The 20,899-nt window shown below is 43.2% G+C and overlaps 1 protein-coding gene and 1 non-coding gene across 8 annotated transcripts in view; both read right to left on the reverse strand.

Annotated features, from left to right (window-relative positions):
* MYO9B (myosin IXB) overlaps positions 1-20,899 on the reverse strand; it is a 159,758-nt gene that overhangs the window by 20,844 nt on the left and 118,015 nt on the right. For all 7 annotated transcript variants that reach the window (XM_075207031.1, XM_075207050.1, XM_075207020.1 and 4 more), the window contains 6 exons: positions 17,803-17,901; positions 17,026-17,202; positions 9,353-9,394; positions 8,835-8,943; positions 2,765-2,838; positions 1,178-1,361 (listed from right to left, as the gene is read on the reverse strand). In XM_075207031.1, the coding sequence (XP_075063132.1) occupies positions 1,178-1,361; positions 2,765-2,838; positions 8,835-8,943; positions 9,353-9,394; positions 17,026-17,202; positions 17,803-17,901 (685 nt within the window). The remainder of the gene's footprint in view (positions 1-1,177; positions 1,362-2,764; positions 2,839-8,834; positions 8,944-9,352; positions 9,395-17,025; positions 17,203-17,802; positions 17,902-20,899) is intronic.
* LOC142137190 (U2 spliceosomal RNA) lies at positions 6,248-6,437 on the reverse strand. Its single transcript, XR_012687842.1, has one exon. It is a non-coding gene; the product is annotated as a U2 spliceosomal RNA (small nuclear RNA).

Raw genomic sequence — 20,899 nt, forward strand, 5'->3', positions numbered from 1 at the left:
GTCATACACCTGGGATTTATGATTTACTACACAAGGACCAAGAAGTAAGGGTACAGACAGAGCGTGCCACAGTTACTGCTTATGTGAACAATTAACGGGGAGCTCTCAACCTCCAGGCCATGAGAGACAATAGTGCTGTACTTTGTGGAATGCTTTCTTGTGTCCATATCAGCGATATGTACATTCTGAGGATGGGTAACTGGGAAGCAAATCTATTTCTTCTCTGAGGCCCGTTCTATTTTTTTCTCTACTTAGATGTTTTGGCTAGGTAGGGCACTGAGCTGATGACTCTTTCCCATAAGTTTTCTTGCCTGATTTTCCAATAAAACAAGGTGGTCTTTTATACAACCTAATGTTATTTTGGATTTCAAATCAACCAGAAACTAGTCCTCTCTCATTACCAATTCCAAGTAGGCAGTGTTTTACTCGTTAGATGTGGTGTATGGTCTGTGGATCTACCAGTCAAGGACTCAGGGACATATGGATGGATGCAGTGCCTCCTCAGTCAATCTCACACATGACAGGATGGCAATTTGGAAGTACTGGACGTATCAGTCCAGTCTGGACTTATGGAACACTCAAACAGGTTGGCTGGTCCTTCTTAGGGCGTCTGTGAACCATGCTTTGTAGAACAAACTTACTTAAAATTTTACAAAATGGACTTTGCCGTCTCCTACAGAGGGTGGCTTTTGGGCATTCTATTGTATGTACCCCTCCCCACGTTCCTACTGGTAATAAGAGAAAAAAACAGTACTTTTATAATTACAATTAAATAACTTTCACCAAGGCTGGAGTGGGCACAGATCAATCCACCTAGGGCACATGTCTTTTTTACTCTGTTCACAATTGGCCCAGTAAGAAGACAACAAAGGAAGTCAGAAAGAAATAGGAATATTATAGGGAGGAGTTATTGTTCATTGTTTTTTTTAGCAGACATAACCTACCATTAGTGTTTACCCCTAACATGATTGGAGTAAAAGATTTAACGGCAAGTATAAATATCTCCTCTTTAGTAGTCAAGCTGCAAACCTCTTTTAAGTCTGCAATCTCCTAACTCTCAATTATAACTCGTTCAAGAACAACTTATTTTGAGTTTTCGAACACAAAAAGAACCACACGTATAACTATAAATTACACAGATAATAGTGACAATCCCTTCTATTCAATTCTAACGCACCTTTCTCCAGGGACATTTTAAGCTCTCGCATGCAATTTGCTGCACCAGACTTGCGGTAGATGCCCTCTGTGTACAGACCGTGCATCTCCAGGTACTCCAGAAGCATTTCCATAACAACTGGAACAGATGTTGTCTCATTGGTTAAGTCTGCCACATGCACACCAAAGTGTTGGCTGCCCTTGTTCTGTTTACATTGAATAAAAATATGCAGAAGAAATTTCAAATGAAATAACACATGAAGAGTATACAGTAAAACAAAAAAAGTAAATGGGGTAGCATGTTAAACCACAGTTAGATTATCATTACTGAAGAGATAGATATAGATATATATATATATATATATATATATATATATATATATATATATATATATATATATATATATATATATATATATATATATATTTAACTAGTATTAGTCTTTTGAAAACTCATGGCTGTGGAAATTCCTGGTGGATGTATTTAAAATATTTGATTACAGTTAGAACACCAGATGCCTACATTCTACAAAACTAAGTATACATGGACAATTGGGATTTAGTTGGAATGTCAACACAGTTAAAAGGTAGACAGACATTCAGAATGTCAACATGTTCACTATGTCAACACAAGGTGAGAGCAATAAAGAGGGTAACTGAGCGTTGATTAGGGGTATTTTCATTTCAATTAAAGTCACTTTAACACCGATATCTGTTTTATTTACATGTTTCCTTGATGCACTGCAGGACCCAGCAGGGGAAATGGGGGTAGGTTTGCACCCCCCCACCCTGGTTTTGCTAGTACCAGACTAGGCTGGCTGGCTAAGCACAGAAACAGCACAGACTCTCCAGGACTGTAAAAGGCTAACACCATTGACAGTCCTGAGGAAAAGGACTGATGTTGTCTCCTTCTTCCCCATGTGTCTGTTTTTCAATAAAGCTTTGGGTATGTGATTCCCCCTCCAACCCATACCTACCTTCTCCTCACAACCACTGCTTATTTGAAACGCTGGTGTTGTTTAAGTGATGCATGGTTACTGCAGTACTTGATATATAGTGTAGGATGTCATATATTGTACCTTATGTCTTGTATTGTACTAAAAAGTATATCTGATTATGTTACATGGTGTATTGCGTTTACAGCTGCACTGCGACTCAGAATACGTGAATGTAACATATTGTATGCTTTAGGCATCTTTATACAAAGTAAAGATACTTTTTCAATCACAAATAGTGGTCCGATATATTAAGCGGCCCTAAATAAGCATAAAAACACTGTATGAACAAGAAACATGTAATATATTATATATATATATATATATATATATACATACATATATACATATATATATATACATACATATATACACATATATATATACATACATATATACACATATATATATACATACATATATACATACATATATATATATATATATATATACATACATATATACACACACACACATATATATATATACACACACATATATACACACACACACACGTTAAAAACATCACTTTGCATTGGAAGAAACAATGTGTATTTTACTTTTTTGGTGTTCTGTATTATTCTACCTGGATTTGCTTATTATATTGCACTTACACGTCTCACCCCAGCTGGTGTACATGGGTTCTGAATCTTACTTAGACATTTCTTGTGGCAGATCATCTTGCAGGCTATTCAGGGACAGAAAATCCAGAATTAGGCCCTTTGAATGGTGAAAACTCTGATAACTCAAAAAAACTATTTTATTATGATGTAAGTTTCATATTTTAGCAAATCAATGTTTTCCAAATCATTTCTAAGAGAATTAAAAAAATAGCATATGCCAGAGCTTCTGCAAACTTGTATGTAAGACATCACTACGGAGTATAAAAATAAGGTTCATTAAAAAAAAAAAGGTAATCATTATTTTATCAGCAAATTAAGTGCTGCAATTAATATTACTTAGTAGCTTAAGTTATCTAGGTTATATATAAATTAACATATAATAGAGTTCTAATAAACCATTGAAGTAGACGTATGTATTGGGGGCTACTCACAAATAAGACAATTTTGATAAAAGTACTTTTCCTCCACAGAATCCACGGCAGACCTAACAAATAGGTTAATCCTAGTGAGCTGAGTAGAGACAGGAAAAAGTTAACACTCCTGAAAGGTATATAGTGTTTTTCTTCTTTCCTTCGTTGCCTTTTCCCTGTCTTCAAAGCTGAGGAAGACAGTGGATTGTATGGTTCGGTGCTATTGTTTTTTTTTTTTTATGTACGTAGGCTCATACTTGCCAACTCTCCCTGAATGTCAGGGAGACTCCCTGAAATAGGGGTGATCTCCCTCACTCCCTGAAAAGACGTGGTTGGCTTCGTCATCTGTGGCATGATGACACAGTTCAGAAATTGTGTCCTATGTCCATATATTGATGCCTATGGAGGTGGCCATTTTCATGGAGACCAAGATTTAATCAAAGACTGACAAGGTAAGACAACGTGACTTCAGTAATGGAGACAGAAATGTAGAAGACACTTCAGTCTCTAGAGATTCATTAGCTGCTTTTCTTTAACTCATAGTTGCCTACTCTCCCGGTATGTCCGGGAGACTCCCGCATTTCTGGGAGACCTTCCAGGAGAGCAGGGCAACCTCCCAGCTCTCGCCCTCTGCAATAGATAAGTGGCAGTGGTGGAGCTTAATGACGCAAATATCGTGTCAAATTAGCCCCTAATGTAATTAGCCAGAATTGTGACAATCGTTTAGGGGGCGGTGCCAAAATGATGCGATTCATCAAGCCCCCCCCCCCCCCACCTTCCCCGGGATCTCCCTGAAGCCAACGAGGAAAAGTGGGCAAGGATGCGTAGGCTTACTTGTGGTTCCCAGAGAAAATCAGGAGTCTCCATGGGTCGCTATTTACTACTACTAGAAAGTAAACACTGTATTCTCTATAGCCTAGGTTCCCAAACTGTGTACTGTGGCTCCCAGGGGTGCCGCAGCACTGTCACAGGGGTGCCGTGGACAGAAAGTGGAAAAACAACTTACCAATCCGGTGGCGCCCAGGACTCAGCATCCTCTCTCCTGCTGCTTGTCACTGAATGTCGGGAGTGATGACGTCATGCCCGGCATTCAGTGAGGAGAGAGGATGCTGGGTCCCAGGCGCAGCAGGATTTTGGAAGATGCATTGGGGGCACAGAGTGTGTGGATGCAGAGGGGGCACAGAGTGTGTGGATGCAGAGGGGGCACAGAGTGTGTGGATGAAGGGGGCACAGTGTGAGTTAGCTGTAAATTATTCTTGACAGAAATGTAATTGAAAAAAATATATAAAATTATTCTTTTCCCTTGGATTTATGTGTATTATTTTTGCATACAACTAAATAAGTATTTCTGTCCTGACCTAAATACTTATTGACCCAGTTGCAAAATTTGAGCGGAGGCCTCCACACAAAACAATTCATGCCTTTCTGGGCTTTCTCCAAATCTTGTCTACTGTCCGCCTCCCTCTTGCCTATCCCCTGTATCCTCAGTGTTTGTTGAGTATCCAGGGAGTTAGTTACTGTGGATGCTCTGTAGCTACATCTTGCTGATTTTATTTTCATTTATTTTACAGACTGTTTCTATGCTGCATTGCAGCACATACACTGGCTGATATACTATGCAGAACGTACAGGTGACTCCTATGCAGAAAACAGCTGCTGCAGACAGTTCAGTGAGAGCAGGACAGTTCTCCCTGCCAGCGCTTCATGACAGGTACTGCCAGCGGTCTCAGGGACCGCTGTCTCACCGGAGCCCCTTCCTTGCATAGAGACCATCAGGTCACTGCAGTTAACAGTACTGGTGCTGCCATTATGGGTATAGAGCGCTGAAACTCAGAAAATGGCGCTCGCCATTTGGATGGATTGTACCAAGTCCCCTGTTCTTCAGAGCATGGTGGGAGGAACTTGAGTACACACTTTTCTTGCAATCTTTCTTAGCAAAGAGACATATGTGTAATGGCTGTGGCGCACTTAAACATATAGAAGCAGGGGAGTGGCCTAGATAGCTATAGAGTAGGACGTGTTCTCCTGAGCTCTCCCGCAATATTCTAACAAATATCCTTATATCCCTGGTTTGCAGTGCCCACCTGTAATTTTACCTGACCCTAGTGGACTGTGGATGATACCCTGCATTGAACTGACTGCTTTGGCTGTGGATAGGTCTCTGACGGCAGAGCTGGAACCATCCGTCCTGCTGGGCCGGAGTCTACTGTGGTGTAACATCGAGGATCAGGCTTGTGAGGAGCGCAGGTGCCGGTGAGAGGTGTCTGGTGGTGGGGGACCCTCTCCCTTTCTGTCTGTCGAAGGAGCCACTGGGGGTTTACAGATTGCCCACGCAGCTGCAAGTTGAAACAGCACGAGTAACCACCCCTCCCCCACCTTCATCACAAGCCGTGGCATCTTAGCGGTGAGCAGAGCAGCGCTGTCTGAATCGGGCCTGCACAAGTGAACACTGAGCGCTCCCCGCCCGTGCTGTGATAGTCTTCCCCCTCCCTGCTGGCCTGCAACTGTTTCCAGTGGGAGATTCTGACAAGGAGGTAGGCGCAGCTCCTATGAACATTGTAAGGACTACTGGCACAAACTGCCCTCTACTATGGTGAAGGTGGTGGTTGATGAGGAGCAACACCTGAAACTATAGACTCGTCTGACATTCTGAGGAGAGATATACCCTGCTCGTTGCCTGTAACCCCGCTACTGATGTGCGCTGGCCACGGTGAGTAACTTCTGCTGTTTGTGACACTATCTAACAATAACTAACAATACATCTTTGTGCCTCCAGTGATTTGATATTGTATATACAGCGTTGGAGTCTGTAGTCTGGAACATATTTTATAACTAAGCCTGTAAAAATTTATATATACACAGTACGAGAATCTGTAGATTGGAACATATTCTCTAACCAAGCCAGAAAATCTGTATATACAATATGGAGTCTGTAAACTGGGAGTTATTCTTTAACCAAGCTTGCAAAGTTGTACATATAGCATGGGAGCCTGTATTCTGGGACTTATTTGTATATACCACCAGAGGGAGCCTGCAACACAGCAGCTGGGATGTGCTAGAAATAGAATGGCGTACCAGTCCTGGGAGTACTACCATACCAGCTCAGTGCCTGGAGTGAACAGAGGAAACTCTTCTTCCATCTCCCTGTTGTACAAGACCCGTTCCGAGACTGATCCCAAAAAAAGGGCATATGAGATATCAACTGAAAAGAATGGAGACCACAGTAGATCTTAACCCAAAGGCCAAGAAGAGAGATACAGAATGAGGGCTCAAAGGGCAAGTATTGGACTGGCTAGGGAAGCCGAAGGAGTATGTAGAAGAACTCCTCTGCCATGTACCATGGGATCCCGGCAAAAATAAGCCTTGCTGTTTGTGGGATCCCGCGTAATAGTGTGGTACTGCACTAAGCAGGATCCGGCCCAAGTCTCTTGACAGCCTCTGGAAGCTAGGACTCTGGGTGCCTCTTATGCGAAAAAGATAATTTCTCCCAGGAATGGCCCTGGCCAAAATGGGTCTGCCTCTAGACTACTGACCCTTGTCAGACTCACCGCCCCAGAGGGGCCGGAGGAAAAGTCAATCTCGGAGCCAGAGTTTGTTTTGAAAAATACCACGGGAGGAGGGCACTCATCTCCCGTGGGCTAACATATAATGTCAGCCTCTGGTGCTAATGAGACTCAACCTGAATAGGGGGAAGGTTTGGGGAATTTCTACAAACTCAGTGTCGGCACAGGAGGACCTCAGTCAGATGGTCCTGCAACCGTCTAAGGACAGGTAATGAACTGAGGCTGCATACCGCGTTTCCACATACCTGTAAACTTGAACCTCAGACAATGGCATGCCATAGGAAGCAGTTACTTGTAACTGCGCTGCCCGCTGGTCTGGCCAAGATTCAAAAGCCTTAATGATCTGTAACGGTAGGCGAAAGCCTACAGTTTCAACAATCATATCACAATGGGTGCCCGAGACGGAACCAACTTGCGACAGACAAGGCCTTGGCCCTGTGCATGTGGAACATGGCGACACTGAGGCCAGCCTATGGGGCTGGGGAGCAGTGGTCTTTCGCTTCAGAGGGGATCAGTATACAACTTCAGGTACCTGCTTGTGGAGAGTGTTCTACAGATATAAGTTGACCATATGGTCATTTTACTGTTCCAGCAGGGGGCTCGGTCACTTCTTTAAGGGTTCCAGTCCTCCTTTAGTCTGACAATGGCATAGTCGTGACATATGTCAACTGAATGGGAGGGCCAGGAATGCCAGAAGACATTCAATTACAGCCTTGGTTCATTGGGTAGACTTCTGTTGCAGCAGTCCCGCCGAGAAAGGAATCTCTGCATACAGAGTTTCAGATGCTATGCTGGCAGTGGATTACTTTATATACATCTCAGGGCGTCTTGGCGAGGTCATCAGGACCCAGATTCTATTCATGACCAAGGCTCCTAATGTTGAGGTAGCCGTTGTGACCATGCAGTGGAAGTTCAAAATGGGACACCTGTTCCTCCCACTGTGCAAGGTCCCTGAGTCTCCGGGAGGATTATGAAGGAGGCCCTTCTTAGAAATCTGCCGACTTCAAATTGGGCACTTTGGGTACAGCTGCAGTATTCTTCTTGCTGGGTCCGGGGAGGAAGGGGTCGTCTGCTTTGCGCGGACTTCATCCCTCATGGGACCCCCCTTCCAGCCTGGAACAATCTCGGCGGTCCCCCTTCAGGACCACTATGGTCGGCTTTTGACGGTTCAGGGGATTCTCATCCAGAATAGTGGACAGACAAACTGTGGTTTGTGTGAGCATTAGTCTATCTCATAACTACCTTTTTTCCAGTGCCTCGCTTTCTGCAGACGACTGCACGCGAGACTCCGGCTCAGTTCCTGATGGTCCAGCTTTCCCTCTTGAACTTGTTCTGTTTATTGCAGAGACCTGGGAATGTGCAAGAGGGGCGGACTTCTCCCTAAGGGTCCTGCACAAAACTTCAAGATTCATTTTCCTGCACCAGGGGGTGGCCTAAGACATTAGGTATTCATTCCTAATGTCTAAATTCCTAAACCTTCATTAAAACCTCGAGTTCAGCTGAAGTGCTGTTGCCACGTTTTAGTGGAGTTCCTTAACCAAGGACCTTGGTGTAGGGTATAAGGCCAGAGGCCCCTTGTGGCTATAACATATGCTCCATTTGAATGCGATGTAAGGGCTCTTGCGCACAGTTCCTTAACTCAAAACCAAATAAAAGGGTAAAACAATTAGGCTGCATCTTTCTTTAGAGTGCCCGTGGAGTCTGTTCTTTTCTTTATTCAGTCCCTTCACTCAGCCTATGAACCTTTTTATGGTTCAAATTGAATCTAGAGGTTCTGATTCTTGTCCTTCAGGAGCTGGCTGTCTCTTTGGACCTTATCTCAGTGGGTATTCTTACCATAGGGTTCATGCCTCCCCAGACAACCCATCGTAGCAGTGTCCTCCAGACGGAATCAGAGAAACGGATTTATCATAAGTATAAAAATCCTCTTTTCATGCAGCACCAGTTTAAGGAAAATTGTATGTGAAAAAGAAAAACTGTGAATATTCTTTTCTTGCCTAGGACACAGGTTGACAATATACCTTGCAGAAGCCTGTATTTTGCTATCAATTGAATAGACAACAGAACTAATTTCTAGTTTGTACATACCACTGCAAAGAAAAGCTTTCTCCATGGGCCATATGCTGGAGGAGCAATGTTCACAGGACTGACCAATGTTCACTTGGTAGCTCACAAACACATGTCCATGGGATTCCAACTACAGACAAAGATCAAAGAGATATTACATTAATATAAATACTGGCCAAAGAGGCTGTTCTTACTAAAAACATACCATAGCATCAAACAAAAGCAGTGGGTACTTGTTGGTAAAGACCGCAAGGAGAACGGAACTGGTGGTGACAAATGAAGAATACTTCAAAACAACATAAATGAATGTGTAATCCATCATGTGTTGTGAGGAATAGCTAATCAAAAGTGCTATACAGTCATATGGAATAAAAACTAACCAAACCATGCTCCCTTACAATGACTGGGCAGGCAATCAGCCATGTAGAAGTGATAGAAGAGATGAAGTGTGGAAATAAAATAAGTGGTTTGAATTTAGTAGCCATTTTACTACATTGGTGTTATGGTTGGTAAATAGACAAACTGAAATACATGCTCACATTTTGGTCTTGTTTTCTCTTCTTTTTCTGAGATTTACGTGGCTAAAAACATAGCATAAATCATCTATTAGATTCAATCATAATAAATTACATTTCCTTTTTCATTTTCAGAGACACTTGTTGCACCATTACATTTATGAACACCACATTACCCATGCATTTCTTGCAAGAAGACATGTAAGTGAAGAAAAAAAAAAAAACTTGCAGCAATTACGGTCTCTCAAATCTAGCAAAACAGTGATAGGCATACTTCAGGGGCAATATGTTCAGCCCTTTAACCTTAAAAAATGCTGCACATTACCCTTAATCTCAGTAATAAGTTAAAGCAATATATTTAATAATAATTAAAAAAAAAAGAGGATTTATGTACTTACGTTAAATCCGTTTCTCTGATTCCGTCTGGGGGACACTGCTTACCATGGGTTGTGGAGGGGAGCTTGGGGAGTTGGCACCTAACTAGTTAACTTTTAGTACTGCCGACAGACCCCTCCCCTCTACAATCCCCCTGCCTCTTCCTCTTTCTGTCAGTTAATTAAAAAGCCCCAAGGAGAAAAGGCCAATCAACCAAAAGCACACAGAAGAAAAGCAGAAGGGAGGGATCGCAGTGTCCCCCAGACGGAATCAGAGAAACGAATTTAACGTAAGTACATAAATCCTCTTTTCTCGTTCATCCAGTCTGGGGGACACTGCTTACCATGGGGACATTCTAAAGCAGCCCCCTAAGGGTTGGACTACTCTGAAAATCCCGCTCGTAAAGCATTACGAGCAAAATTTGCATCCGCAGATGCAAATACATTAAACTGGTAAAATTTTGTAAAGGTGTGGACAGAGGACCAGGTGGCTGCCCTGCAAAGCTGGTCTGCAGAAGCCCCATTTCTCGCTGCCCCTACCGATCTGGTGGAATGGGCCGTAAGTCTCTCCGGCACAGGACGGTTAGCCTTTATGTAAGCTTGCTTAATGGTTGCTGTAATCCTTCTTGCAATGGACTGTTTTGAGGCTGACCAGCCTCTTTTATTAGAATCATAAAGAACAAACAGAGAATCTGTACGTCTAATCTGAGAAGTTCTCTTGACATAAATGCGGAGAGCCCTAACCACATCTAACTTTTCCATAGACTGTTGATCCGAATGGGAAGTAAATGAAAAGACCGGAACTACAATTTCCTGGTTCAGATAGAAAGCCAAAACTACTTTTGGAACGAAGGAAGGGAGGGTTCTTAACACTGCTCTGTCCTCGTGGAAAACCAGATATGGTTCCCGACAAGACAGAGCTCCTAATTCCGAAACCCTATGTGCAGATGCAATAGCCAAAAGGAAGAGGACCTTCCAGGTCAACCACTTCAAATCTGCCACAAGTAATGGCTCAAAAGGAGGCCCCTTAAGCATATCCAGCACCAGGTTGAGATCCCATGGTGCTGTGGGCAGAACATAGGGAGGTTGAATATACAAGACTCCCTGGAGGAAAGTCCTAATATCTGGTAAATCCGCTAATTTCAGGTGAAAAAATACTGACAGAGCCGAAACCTAAACTTTTAAAGAACCTAACCGAAGTCCTGCTTCCAGGCCATCCTGAAGGAAAGCCAACAAGCGAGGGAGGCGAAAAGAGGACGAGTGACATGTCTTATTTTCGCACCATCTGATGTAGGCTCTCCAAATCCGGTGATGGATGAGAGCTAAAACTGGCTTTCTGGCTCGCATCATAGTATTCACTACGCTGGAGGAAAAACCTCTAGCCCTCCAGAGGCTGGCTTCAACAGCCATGCCGTTAAACTGAGCTGAGGTAAATTCTGGTGACGGAAGGGACCTTGCAGAAGAAGGTCGTCTTGAGACGGAAGAAGAAAACCTTGTCCTTCCGCCATAGAGATTATGTCCGCGTACCAGATTCGGCGCGGCCATGAGGGAGCTATTAGAATTACTGACAGACCGCCCTGCCTTACTCGTCTGAGTACGCGAGGAAGCATGGGAATCAGAGGAAACAGGTATCCCAACCTGAACACCCATGACATTGTCATAACGTCCACTGCCACCACTAAAGGGGTCTCTTGCCCTTGCGCAAAACCTGTGAACCTTTCTGTTGTGTCTGGAGGCCATGAGATCTATGTTCGGAAGACCCCACCTCTGAACTAGAGACTGGAAAACTTCCGGATGGAGTGACCACTCCCCCGGCATCATCTGGTGTCGGTTTAGGTAGTCGGCCTCCCAATTCTTTATTCCTGGAATGAAAACTGCCGATATTGCTGGAACAAATTGTTCTGCCCAAACCAAAATTTGAGCTGCATTATATTCATTGCAGCTGCACTCCTGGTTCCTCCTTGCCTGTTGACATATGCCACGGCCGTTGCATTGTCGGATTGAACTCTGACAGGGTGGCCCTGAAGGAGGGACTGGGCCCCCAGGAGGGCCAAAAGAATAGCCTTCAACTCCAGCACGTTTATTGATAGGGCTGATTCCTGAACCGACCAAAGTCCCTGGAGCCGGAGGTGCAGAATTACCGGCCCCCAACCTTTCAGGCTGGCGTCCGTCGTGGCTATGATCCATGGAGCGAAGGACCTGCCCACTGTCATGTGATCCTGAATCAGCCACCACTGAACCGATTCTCTCACCCTTGGAGATAGAGAGATCTTCTGGAGATCCAAACGTAGGTGGGATCCTGACCATTTCGTCAATAGATCCCACTGAAAACAACGAGAATGGGCTCGACCAAAGGGGATGGTCTCGAAGGAGGCCACCATCTTTCCCAGCAGCCACATGCACAAGTGCATTGAGTGGTTGGGAGAAGACAAGACCTGAGTTGTTATACTCTGAATTAAACTGATCTTCTCGACAGGTAGGAACACCCTTTGCTGGCTGGTGTCCATAATAAGCCCTAGGAAAACCATGCGTTGACACGAAACCATCTGGGATTTCTTTAAATTTATTAGCCACCCATGGGCCTCGAGAACCGCCAAGGTGAGGGATAAGTGATGACGTAAGCAATTCTCTGTGGAGGATTTGATGAGCAGGTCGTCCAAATAAGGCACGACCTGAACTCCCTGAAGGTGAAGACATGCTGCCATAACTGACATGATCTTCGTGAAAACCCTCGGTGCTGTTGAGAGGCCGAAGGGGAGGGCCCGAACTGATAGTGGAAGGATCCCACCGAGAATCTTAGGAGAGACTGATGGTGGATCCAAATGGGAATGTGGAGGTATGCGTCTTTTATGTCTATAGACGCCATAAACTGATCCTTCTCTAAGCCGTTTATCACCGACCTTAGGGATTCCATCCAAAATTCGTCCACCCTTAAGTGCACATTGAGACCCTTTAAGTTTAGGATGGGACGAAAGGAGCCGTCCGGCTTCTTGACCAGAAACAGGTTTGAATAAAACCCCTGTCCTTTCTGGTAATCTGGGACCCTGCAGATAACTCTTTGAGAAAGAAGAGAGGCGACACAATCCTGTATTGCCTGCCTTCTTGATGGATCTCGGGGTAGCGGAGTTAGGAAGAAACGATGTGGGACCGGGCCCAGCAGGTCTATCCTGTACCCCTCCGATATAATACCCCGAATCCAAGGATCTTGGGAGGACGCTGCCCACTGTTCCTGAAACAAAGACAGACGTCCCCCCACTGGTGCCCCCTCCGATACAGAGTGGTCGTCAGGACGCAGGCTTCTCCTGGGTCTTGGAGGCCTGGCGCCTAGCTGCAAACGAGGATCTCCCCCTGGCAGAGGAGCCTCGAGAATTTGGCTGTCTGCCTCTAAAGGACTGTCCACTAGGTAAGGAGGTCCCCTGAAAGGGCTGACGAAAGGAGCCGACCCGAGGGTTTTGGCTCCTGCTAGGAAATACCGGCAAGGAAGTGCTTTTGCCCCCCGTTGCGTGTGAGATCAGGGTATCCAATTCCGGTCCGAACAAACCTGCTGCTGAAAAAGGAATGGTTTCCATGGACTTCTTTGATTCCGCATCTCCTTCCCAGTATTTCAGCCATAACGTTATTTCTTGCTGAAATAGATGCAGCCTGAATAGAAGAGGATACAGCCGCTGAGTTCTGGGCCGCCTCATAAAGGTACCCCGATGCCTCCTTCAAATGCAAAGCCAGGGGAAGTAAATCAGAGTCCTGCAAGGCCTCTGCCAGATGGTCTGCTCATGCTTCCATGGCTCTAGCCACCCAAGCTGAAGCAAATGTGGGCCTAAAGGAAGAACCCGCAGCCGCAAATATAGATTTTAGCTGGGATTCCACTCTGCGGTCATTGACATTCTGCAGAGATGCAGAACCTGGAGCTGGAAGTAAAGTGTGCTTGGCCAATCAGGCTATTGGAATATCCACTTTTAGAATACTCTCCCAGCGAACCACATCTTCCTCCTGCAATGGATACAGGGAAGAGAACCTTTTGGGAACAGAGAACCTCTTTTCAGGCTGTTTCCAGGCTCCTTCTGCAATATCCTTAAGCTCTATGGAAGGGGGAAAACGGATAGCCTTTCTTTTGGCCTTCTTAAATAGACTTCTGTCTCTAGGAGTAGTATCCTCCGGTTCTGGGAGGTCCAACGCTTGTCTCACTGCTAAAACCAAATCATTAATAAATTGGCTTTTAGAGCTTTCTTCCTGTTCCAAATGTTGAACCTGGTCAGGATCAGAATTAATTCCCCCCTCTTCCTCTGAAAACTCCTCAGAGTCTGAAAGGACCATAAGGGTATTATCAGATCTAGGCCTCCTTCTTTTAGCAGGCGGAATGTTTGGGGATTCAAGTAACTGGTTTAGTTTATCCAAACCCTTTATAAATGCTGCAGACCATGCCGGTTCTGTGGGAACAGGGGCTTGGTCTGTATGAGAAGAGGAAGGTCCTGGTATAGACGTTCCAATAGAACCTGTGGTAACAGGGAGGCCCAAATGAATACTAGTATTTTTAGCCACCGAAGTAGCCACAGTAGATAGCAACTGATTAGATTGAAAAACCATCTGTACTAAAGAGGAAACCGACTGTGACAGGGAGGTCACCCAGGCCGGTTCCTCTATCAGTGGGGCTGAAATATGCTGGGCCTGCGCAGGGGGGACCCCTGCCTCGCAGACAGAGCAGAGCGCCAACGGGTCCTCCTCCCCACAGGGTAATTTTACATTACATTTAGAACATGTAAAATATTTCGCAATAGGGCCCTTTCCCTTATCTGACATTTCTTAATAAAGGAAGGCACACCAAACACACAGACTTAAATTGTTAAATTTAGCTGAGTAGAGAGAGAGATATAAATGTGTGGAGAGAAAAGTGTAAACTACAAGTAATCAACTAATCTAGATATAAAAGTTGTACTTGTAAATTTTTTAAACACAAAATAATACTTAAGCAAGTAGGAGAACTAGAATATAACTCCTACTAGCCCACTTGTACACAGCAATACAGAATATGTGTTTAAATAAATCAGATACTTAGCCCATAGGTCAAACAGGGGAGAAGTCCAGCAGCAGTGTCCTGGTGCCTGCTCCCTCAGATCTGTTCTCTCTTCTCGGGCTTCTCCTTGGCGCCAGAAGACTGGGATAAACCATCTCTCTCTCTGGAAGGAGGGGGAGCTCTATGTGTTAGCTGCCCCCCTTCAGTAACTCTGCCAGTATTATGTGGCAGAGTAGTGGAGACCTCCAGGGGAGGTCTCCGCAGCGGATAATACCAGATGCCCCCTCCTATGTATGAGGGGGGGATCCTGGTATAGCCCCCTTCTCCTCTCCTCCGAATCCAAGATGGCCGCCGTCAATGCAGTATCCGATAACCGGCGCTCTATGCCTGCAGTGGCAGCGCCGGTTATCGGGGAGGCTCCAGGAGTGACAGTGGTCCGTGAGACCGCTTGTCACTCCTAATTCAGGCACCAATTTCTTCAATCTCCTCCTGTCCGTGTCAGTGAGAGCCGCTGGCTCTCATCTGACAGGGTAGTGCCTGCACTGCCCTGCTGTGAGTGTGTTCTCTATATTAGAACACACTCCAGCTCTGCCACCTGTAAAAAAAGTTAAGAATAAAATAAAAGTTAAAAATTACCTACAGTACTAAAACACTGCCCAACTCCATGGGCACCTAAAAAAAACTGACAGGAAGAGGAAGAGGCAGGGGGATTGTAGAGGGGAGGGGTCTGTCGGCAGTACTAAAAGTTAACTAGTTAGGTGCCAACTCCCCAAGCTCCCCTCCACAACCCATGGTAAGCAGTGTCCCCCCCACTGGATGAAAGAGAAAAGACACCTATCTGTAATAACATATAAGCTAGCATATTAAGCCAGTATTACAAGCCCTAGCAAATAAAACTGACAACAAGGTAGGATGGAGTTGGGGGTTGCAGAGAAGGCTTGGAGGGCCGCTTGATGTCCTAGGACTGTCAGTTACCCATCAGTGTACTATAGAGATCTCAACTATAAACAGTAATAAATAATGTGAAATTACATAGGACATCATAAGAATGAGACAAGAAATACAGCCATCTCCATTATACACATACTCTTAACACTTTAATGAAATATTCAACATTAGATCCTTCCATGGTTATTATCTTCCACTTATACATTCAGCATCAGTTCAGAGGACTTTGCAAACTACTTAAAAGATAAGACATAAAACATTTTACATGACACTGTACAACCACCTCTACCTTCATTTCCATAACCACTTCCTTCACTGGAGACCTAATATTTTATCAGTACTCCTTCTCATTGTTCTTTTTCTTATACATATCTATTTATAGCTATAAATGTAGATATAGATTTTTTTTTCCAGACATCAGAATCTTTCTGGCTTATCTCCCATCACTGCTAAACGTCCCTCCTTATTAAAGCATGCAGTAACCAAGACTAATATTATTGTTTAAAAAAGTAAAACAACTGTATTCAACATTGCATCAAGCCACTTGCCAGTATGCCTTCTTTCATTCTGTTCCAAGGTACTGTAGTACTTACCCATACGGTTACCTCTTATCACCCCTCATTCTGCTAAATGGGTCATCTAGGTGAACTTTTTTTCAGAAATTACTCATGTCAAATTCCAAATAGCAGATGACAGGATTATATGACTGGTAAAATAATCTGGTTATTCATACCTATGTCATGTATGCTGTCAGCCATGAAATTTACCATGAGGAAATACTGCATCATCTGCTCTCTGCCAAGCCACATATTTTATTGCTCCCCATGAGGCCAACTAGTAAGGCTTGACATAGAGACCAATTAATAATTTTCTCATTGGTGCCGCATTTCATTTGAACAACTACAAAATAACTTTCTGAAGAGGCAGTAGGCTGGACAAGCCCTTTGACACACCTAAAACACAACTTGACCTTAAATTACCCATACTTTGCACTTTAACCCGTGTACCAGATGACTAATCAACAGGAACATGGAGATGATTTACGCTGTGGCTTCTTGTGGCTGGTTATAATGTAGTGTTATTGAAGTCAAGCCTCTCATGTCCAACTAAAGTCTAGCATTTACTTTATACTGCCTACCTTGTATTTTGTATCTTTACAATTGACTGATTTTTTTTCCAAGCTTTACCCACTTAATGTAGTGACATGATTTTGTATGCTATTTGAGCACTCTTAATAAAAAATTGTTTTACAAAAGAAAAAAATATTGAGAGTGCAGAAATGTGCAATGAATCAAGCCACCCATACAAGCTGCCATAAATGTTCCAATCATTTGTGTATTACAGTCATGAAGAAAACAGGGACTAACCTTCTGCGTTTCAGTTTCCTCTCTTTTTGAGTATCCCCGGGTAAATTCATCCAGAAAAGACTGGAAGAGGTTAAGCACAAGCTTCACATCTTTCTCATTTTTATCCTTGGTTAGATTACTTACAAGAAGCTGGAAATTGTCCATTAGATCCTTGTAACCAGCATGAATGTGCCCTTTCTGGAAAATAGTTAGGTATGAGGCTTTATTTCATACAGAGACAATTTGCACACATTGCTACTTTGCTACTATTTCTATTGCATGCAAAATGCTGTGCTGTATACATTCTGAAGATTTGGCGAATTAAGTTGGCTCAAGTACTCACAAATGCTTGTAATAGGGTGCTAATACAATGTCATCAAATTCAGGAAACCATAATTGTAAAGAAACAGGCAGCACACCATACTTCTCAAAAACCGTATTATCCTTTAGTTTCATACATTCAAATGAGGTTTCATATTGAGGAGTATGGCTCTAACTCTTTGAGTAATTCACCAAATAGATGTAAGATGGTACTAGCTCAGCACCATGTTAAATTTGCTAAGTAGAAAAATGTAATGAAATAGATGCTTACATCACAGCAACACAGAAAATAAATATGCAAGTTGCATATTTTTTGCATTGATCAAGTAATTTAGTGACCTCTGTGTAAACTGGCTTCAACAAAAATGCTCATTTCGCAACATTTTGCTGAGTGTTGACTTTTTGCTGTGGAAAATAAAAACCTCTTGGTAGTACGGTAACATCATTGAGTGTATAAAGGGTTATGAAGAAACTTACTGGAGAAGAGTACATGGACTTCAGATTTCCTCTGAACATTTCTAATGCTTTGTAGAGGAGACTCTCAATGGGAGATTTATTCTGGTGCAAAGTGTTGAACTGAGAAGACAAACAAAGAAAACCATTAATTATCGAATCATGTTAACCTGAAAAGCCAAAATTGAAAACACCCCACCAGGAGACGTCTAGCATTAATAATATTTCTAATGTGTTCAGCAATTGTGGCTCCCAACCTCCTTATATTTTATATTATGTGGTCTGTGCCTCAACTATCTTTTTCTGATTTTGTTCTTAAGTAAAATAGGCCTATGACTTACAATAATTTTCTTGAGCATTCTAGAGGGTTTACTAGGTTGAACAATAAAAGGAATGTTATTTTGGTGGGAAGGCTACATATTGTAAGAAAGTTATCAATTTTCAAACTGACAACATTCTTCTCATTAGCCAGTTTAGGAATTCCTCAAAAAAATTCTAGAAGGCATAGGCCTATTTTATGTAAACTGACACCTAAAGACACATCCTACCAGAACGAAAAAAGTATTTCTACAATAAGAATGTTTCAAGTTCTCTTCCACACACAGACAGAGAAGGACAAGGTTAGGAAAACTGAACATGTTTCTTCTGCTAATATTTGCAAGTGCTGCAGAAACAGTTGCCTCCAATACCACTAAGAGCACATCCATGATTACATGCAACATATTAGGGGTCATCTACCTACTGTATTTCCCTGTGGCCAACAATATATAGGGTGCACAACAAGTAAGCCGAGAGCCAAAATTACTGAACATATTAGGAATACTAAAAACTTTGCATAGTATCTTCAAACTTTTTTGTAATTCACCCACAACTAGGACCTTTCCCTACTATCATTTATTCTGAGATATGTGAAGACATTTTGGAGAGGTGGTGAAGTTTGTCTTAAAAATATATCAAGGGAAGAATCAAAATGTATGTATAAAAATGCATAAATTGACCCCGCACCGTCTAAATCTAGATTTTGGTGTAGGAACTTGAAAACTGAATACATATGTAGTACACATCACTTACACCAATGGTGCTTTTACACTATATTGGGAGCATTATTTTATTTTAGTGTTTGCCATGTGCATATATTTCATACTAGGATATTCCTCGTGTGCACTTTTCCTGAATACATTTTTTATGGGAATATTCAGTTCAGCAAACAGATTCTACTTTACTGCTCAAAACTTTTCGTTTTAATAATGTGACCTATGTCATTTAATTGCACTTTCCACAGTCTGCTTTAATCATACAAGGTGTTCATAATTATTTCATTAGAGCTCAGTCATATAGAAGCTTTCAGACTCTGCATGGTCCTAAATATACCATTGGGAAACACACGATCAAAGCAAGGCTTGTTACTAACTCAGGCATACATGCCACATAGTAAAATAAAATAACACTAAGTGAGAAAGCATAATTGGTATACGTGTACTAAATAAAGATTGAAACATAACAAAAAACATTCTTACATCAAAAATAGGACATTTTGTACTTGCACTGAATCCTCTTTTGCGAGTCCAATGGGGAACAATGGATATGCTGGGGGTATAGCTTGTGAAGCACAGCACAGTCTCTTTACAGCTGGCTTTTTTGGATGTCAAAATGTTGCATCAGTAAAACTAAGGAGAATGTGTACCAAAGACACGGTCGCCATCCAACACAGATAAAAAGCTGGGGCCTCATTGCCAACTTGCCCAAGAAGGACACAAACTGGTGGAACAAACTTGTTTAAGGACAGGTTTACCTGTCCTCAAAGTAAACATGGCAAATTACCAGTAAGTAATCCACCTGGCAATGATCTTGACACTTACAAGGCAGAGCGCCCCCAGCTCTGAAACTCTCCTAATTCTGGAGATGGCTATGAGGGAGAAAGCCATATAGTAAGGAACTCTTGGGCTGCAGAAACCAATAGTTCAAAATGGAAAGAGCTGCAAGGCTGTCAGCACACAGTGAAGATCCCAAGATGCTCCCAGGAGAATGTATGGAGGCTGCACAAGCATAGCTTTGTGCAAAAAAAAGATCTGCATTTCTGTTGAAAATTCCAGTTTTCGCAAAGTAAAACAGATAAGGCAGACATCGGATCTTCAAGGAATTAAGTCTCAAGCCCCAACCCATACCTTCCTCTATAAAGAGAAGGATCCGGGCCAACTGAAAAAAAAAAAAGTAAGAAGACTCTTGCGTTCGCAGCAGGAGATGTAGGTCTTGCAGATCCAGAGATAGCAAGATCCATGCCCTGAAAGCCATCCAAGATGACCCTGGTGTAAAGAGGAACTTGAAGTAGCAGGTCTGGTTTTAAAGGCAGACGACAGAACAAGCTGAAACCACGACCTACTCCGCCAGTCTGGTGCCACCAGAAACTTGAGCACCATCACCTTTACACTTATTAGAGCACCAGAAGAAGCCTAGCTACCGAAGGGAACAGGAAAATTAGTAAAAAAGTCCCAGGGTACCAAACATGGCATCTACCAGTAAAGCTTGTCCTGGAGCAAAGCACTCCATCCTTTCGTTCAAACGGGATTACATCTTCACTAGTTAAAGGGCCCAGCTGAGAAATCTGCATTCCAGGTTTCCATCACCACGATGCCCAGAACATTACTCTCATCACAAGATCCTGCAGGTAACTTACATGGCCAGGGTTGCCACCCTGAAAATTGAGGTATTCCACTGCTGTGGCATAGACTGGCTAGATTTAAATGGCTCTCACAGAAAACCCACTTTGTGTCCCCTGAAATCCAGACCCTGAAAGCAGCATTGAAGGGTGTTAGCACCCCAGACTTTGTAATCAGCAAAAATCAATTTTCAATGGTGAAATGGCACCCCCTATGGAGCTAGTTGCTCCACAGCCACCATAGGAGCGAGTTATGCATGCTTGAAGGCAGGATCATAAACTTGCTGGACAGCTGAAGTGAAATTCGCTATATTTAAAAAAAAAAAAAAAAAAAAAAAAAAATCGGTAGACTGCCTGTTACTGTGCAGCAGACAGGAAGCAGGAAGTCTTCACTTCCTGTCTGCTGATCTGAGGAGCGAGGAGTGACGCTGGCCAGCACAACTACAGGTAAGTGAAGGGGGGGGG

This window comes from Mixophyes fleayi, chromosome 1 (assembly GCF_038048845.1).
Source record: "Mixophyes fleayi isolate aMixFle1 chromosome 1, aMixFle1.hap1, whole genome shotgun sequence".
NCBI lineage: Eukaryota > Metazoa > Chordata > Amphibia > Anura > Limnodynastidae > Mixophyes > Mixophyes fleayi.